The 4,765-nt window shown below is 34.6% G+C and overlaps 1 protein-coding gene across 1 annotated transcript; it reads right to left on the reverse strand.

Annotated features, from left to right (window-relative positions):
• Positions 1–3,933: 3,933 nt before the first annotated feature.
• On the reverse strand, positions 3,934–4,765 carry LOC129297520 (BAG family molecular chaperone regulator 2-like). Its single transcript, XM_054935852.1, has 2 exons — positions 4,496–4,765; positions 3,934–4,395 (listed from the first exon to the last, which is right to left on the reverse strand). The coding sequence occupies exons 1-2, from the start codon at positions 4,737–4,739 to the stop codon at positions 4,187–4,189; spliced, it is 453 nt and encodes a 150-aa protein (XP_054791827.1). The 5' UTR covers positions 4,740–4,765; the 3' UTR covers positions 3,934–4,186.

The raw sequence follows: 4,765 nt of genomic DNA on the forward strand, positions 1-4,765 counted from the left end.
CACTTTTGAAAGAGTTTTTTTACCCTAAAATATAAGATACTTTGGATTTAATAAAATTTTATTAAATACATCAATTTTAATATTATCCTTTATCTCTCTATAATTAATTTCCTTCCATTTCATTTTCAATTTATTAAATTATGAGTATTTTAAAAAAATTTATTTTTATTTTAAAAAGATAAAATTTTTAAGTATATTTAATAAAATTAATTAATATATAAAATTTTATTTAAAAATATTTTATAATTTGAGATGGAGGAAATAATAAAATGTATTCCCTCCGTTAAAAAATATAAGATATTTTTGAGGAGTTAAATGTTAAAAAATGTAAGACATTTTTAATCTTTTAAAATATAATCATCACTTTTTTTAAAAAGTGATTCTATTAATAAATAACTTTATATTTATTATAAAATATTTAATAAAAATTAATGTAAAAAATAAAATTAATTTAAAATAAATATTTATTTTATTGTAAGGTAAAATTTAATTAAAAATATTTTATATTTTATAAAGAGAAAGTATATAATTTCTAACTTTAAAAGACTGACGCAGGCGGCAGGATTGAACCAGAAGAAAACAAAGGAGGTAATAAAAGGAAATGTTTGCAGAAAAAATTAAAAGCAGTGCGAGGCTCCCTATTGCCTATTGTGACCATGCATGTTTAACTTTCTTGTACCATGCTTCCTTTTGGATGTGGTCCTTGTCTGTTCTAAGCTGCTTCGTTTCGATTGCTTATAGGCTGCTCCTAACCGCCTCTTTTATAGCACATTTTCTATCGCAAACATTTCAATTAAAAAAAAAATCTGACATCCCTCTCAAGCACATAATATTCCCTGAAGATCCCCTTCTCCATCATTCACGGATCTAGTACATACTTTTTGTAATTTACAGTATTGGCGTTTAATAGGATGAAGATTTACTCTCTGCGTCAGCCCCGATCCAAAATCAATCCCATCATCCAACAACTTCCACAAAAAGAAAACTCAATCACAGTATTTGGTTCTCATAATTGGACGAATGTGACTGTGCCATAGTCCATAAGATACACGGACTGCATGCATCCTAACAAAAAACTATTGTTAATGTATTCATATGAATGCATGTGTGCACATGGTTGTGTAAAGAATATAACAATCTGGAATAAAATATAAGAATAACAACATTAAAAAATGACAGATAAAAAATTTTCATTATTAATTTTACAGACAACTACCATCACTGGTTTTATACGTGAGTCACGTTTTAGATGACATCAATGAGTATTTTTCCAAGTCATCTCACAATTTTCTATGACTAAAGTAAAGGTTGCACATGAGTAAGAAAATATTTATAAATATGATGCGCTCCCTCAAATTTTTATTATAAAGCAAGTTTTGGAAAAGATTGATGACCCTTGATATAAAATACTTAATAGAATATTAAATATATTTTTTTAACATTACCTCTATTTACACTTGAAAATTTTTCATTTAAACATGGGTTAAATTGAAGGTTTATTTTTTAAATAAAGTTAATAATTTAATCACATTTTGTTAGCTCCAACAAGATAATTAAAAGTGCTTTATAATAGTTGAGAGAGTACTTAGCAAGAGTAAATTGAATATTTTTATTTTTTAAATAATGTTGATAATTTGATTACCTCTCTTATTTGATAAGTTAAGATGACTTATATAATTATTGAAAAAAATAATTTTGAATCGTTTAAAAAGACTATGCATACCTTGTCCAATATGCACCAACTTTAAATGACACGCTCCTTTCCTTATATGAGTGACACTTTTTCAATATCTCCAACCTCACTTGAGCCCGGAAATATCTTAGATTTAGTCCGTCCAAAATATAAATAGCTCTGAACAATAATTTGCATCCCAATAAAATAATTATTCTCATGAAAATATATAGTATTATTTTATCCTTTTGCCTTTAATTCTAATTTATAATGAGTGAGAAGAAGGATGCAAAGTCGCTGATACAAGAATCTGTGTTAATAAATACAAATAATGAAATCAAAACAAATTTTAAATACTAAGTTGTTTATATTCTAGACTATGACTGATTGAGAGAAAAAGCTAATATTTTATATAAGAGGAAATATATTAATATTAAATAAACAAAGATATGAATAATTAAAAAGTCATTAAAAAACATTAACAAAAATATAAAAAAGGACCAAAAATACCAGAAAAAAAAATTAATTAAGATATAAAAAATAAAGAAATTCCTATATCTTATCGGTGAGAGTTGTAAAATACCTCACCTTCGTAGTATATGAAAGTTTAGGATGGAATAGAATTGAGGGTTCTTATTGTACTGGAATTGAGTGTAATGGATAGCTCAATTTTTTAGATTTCATTGGACTGCTATTGGATAATTATGATTAAATCAATGAAATAAAATTAATTATAATCATATTTTTTTTCTTATTTTAGAGTAGAAAGAGTGGGAGGGTGGTAAAAATGAAGATAATTTTACATCAGTGTTATTTGTTTAAACTCATCCTAGGAATGAATTGAAGATCGCGTCGTTCATCAATGGCTGCAGCCACTTCCCTTCGTTGCATTCCACGTTCGAAAAAACTCGGAAACACTGCCTCGTGAAAAGCAACATTTCAAATCCCAAAACATACATGCGTTGTCTACGCCAGGTGGAGAGGGATGCGTTCGATATGATGTGACTGGATCGCCCATCTTTCCGAAGGATGGGCTTGAGGATGGGGAATCCCACTTTTTATATTGCTTCATCTTTCATCATGGCAATGACAAGTTTTATTTGGGATTTCTGTAACTGGTATGTTTTTTCGGTCAACTTTAGTTTGAATTACATTTACCAAAGATACACCCCCACCCCACGCTCATACGTTCTTCTCTTTTGATGGTCAATTGCGTTCTGCCCTTTTATCGTTACTTCCTCCCATCAGCGACTGTTCTGGACTCCTTCACGTGGAATCCTTGACCGCCCTCGTTTTGGAATATATTCCCCACATACCCATATATTTATATATACATATATACTACTAACTACATAGCCTGAAAATTGTGTGATCTGCACTGGAGTCACTGCGCACAGTCAAGTTCATTTCTTGCAAGAATTAACCAGACTTCCCAGGAAGATATCCATTTATATCATTCTTCACCGGAGGCAAGCCAGCCTTCGTTGAAACAATGAGCACAGGGGACAAGAAAAACCAATCTAGTGAGTGCACAAAGAATTTCTCCAACACGTAACTTTAAATGTGTGCTTGATTGGGAGGAAGGTTAAAATTTTCTCTCCCCTCCTCTCCAAAGCCTCCCTTTCAAATTGTGGGGAGCTCTCCTCCCCCTCCTTTCCCTCCTCTCCCCTCACCTCCCCTTTCCTCCCCTTTCATTTTCTGTCCTTGAACCAAACATATCTTAAAATTTTGTTTCTAAGCCCAAAGCTTATCCCTCTCATTTCCTGGTCCGGTAATGGTCGGATTCCCATCTGAGTTGACCAACAGTGCAACAATGATAGACCCCATCTGGTCCTATTACAAGGTCCCCGTTTTCAGCCTCGCGAGCCTTGTATTATACTGCAAGTTGTGTCATTGAGTGATCATACTTTGTTTAATTTGATCCTTGTTTAACAAACGAGGTTCGCCTAACAGTTGGTGGTAGTTATATACTCAAATTCTTCAGATCAGTCAAACAATACTATGGGACGCACACAATCAAAATCATTATGCTGGCCACTAGGAACCCGATATTCCACTGATGTTTGCTTACCATGAAAGAGGACGTCATTGGCGCCGTGCCTCCCATGGGTCCTCCCTTGCTTCCAATCATGACCCCAAAATCCGTCAGCTTCCCTTTTAAACTTGTCCCATCATTATAGTAATTCTTTTTGCTTCCGAGTGTTCGCGTGCGTTTATATTAGTATGTCAGGCAAGAAACAGAGAACATCATCATGAAGAACTTATAGTACAAACGGAACCAAACAGACTTCTATTAACAGAACGACCTCTGCATATTGTAACGGCATTGTTTCAACAGCAGAGATTACACAGCTTCAAGGGAGCGAGTTTCAAAACCGTCAGATTGAGTACACAATCACGGTGCTAATATATGACAGGGAAAGAAAGACTCGCCATTCTAATTGGCCTTCTCCGCTATGCTTTTTTGTGGTTTCTGGTTAGTACTGATTAGCGATGCTACTGGATCAATCAGAGTCATACAGTGATGGTGGGACAAGGAGCGGCCATGGCGAGCAGCTTCTTCTCTTTGATTGCTGGATCCTGAAGCAGCAGAACCTTGTCCTTCTCTCTAACCCCAACCATGTGAAGGTGTTCTTCATCGTCTCTCTCTTTTCCTCTGAACAAAAGCCTCTGTTCTCCGGGCTCCAAGCTTGTTACCAGTGACAATACCATCTTCAGTTCCCCTGCACACCCATTAATTGATTCACACTCGAGCACCCGCGGAGCACTATCTCTAATTCCTGAAATTAATAACAGCGGATAATTCTAATGGCTGAAACTTACCGAAAGTTGAAGTGGATTGAATGGAAATGTCATGCCAGTGCGACAGAGCTGAGACTCTGATGGTGATAAGCCCATCTGCTGCATGTTGGTCAGCGTCCCTTTTCTGAACAAGCATGCCGCCGGGCCGAAGTTCCCATTTGATGTCAGAGATGCTTCTGGAGTCCTTTTTCGGGGGCGGTGCTTTGCCTCCATGGGCGAGCTTGGAGAAGCTTCTGCTGAATCTGTTGGACCTGAAGTTGATCATCTTCTGTTGGGTTTGGGTACGTGAGA

Source organism: Prosopis cineraria, unplaced genomic scaffold (assembly GCF_029017545.1).
Source record: "Prosopis cineraria cultivar Desert tree isolate PC_DT_omini unplaced genomic scaffold, ASM2901754v1 PC547, whole genome shotgun sequence".
Classification (NCBI taxonomy): Eukaryota; Viridiplantae; Streptophyta; class Magnoliopsida; order Fabales; family Fabaceae; genus Prosopis; species Prosopis cineraria.

Bases quoted from the DNA above. Each gene is read 5' to 3' on its own strand.
- LOC129297520 (XM_054935852.1), bottom strand. From the start codon at position 4,739: ATGATCAACTTCAGGTCCAACAGATTCAGCAGAAGCTTCTCCAAGCTC. The intron at 4,396-4,495 runs GTAAGTTTCAGC...ATGGGTGTGCAG, and splicing joins TCAATCCACTTCAACTTTCG to GGGAACTGAAGATGGTATTG.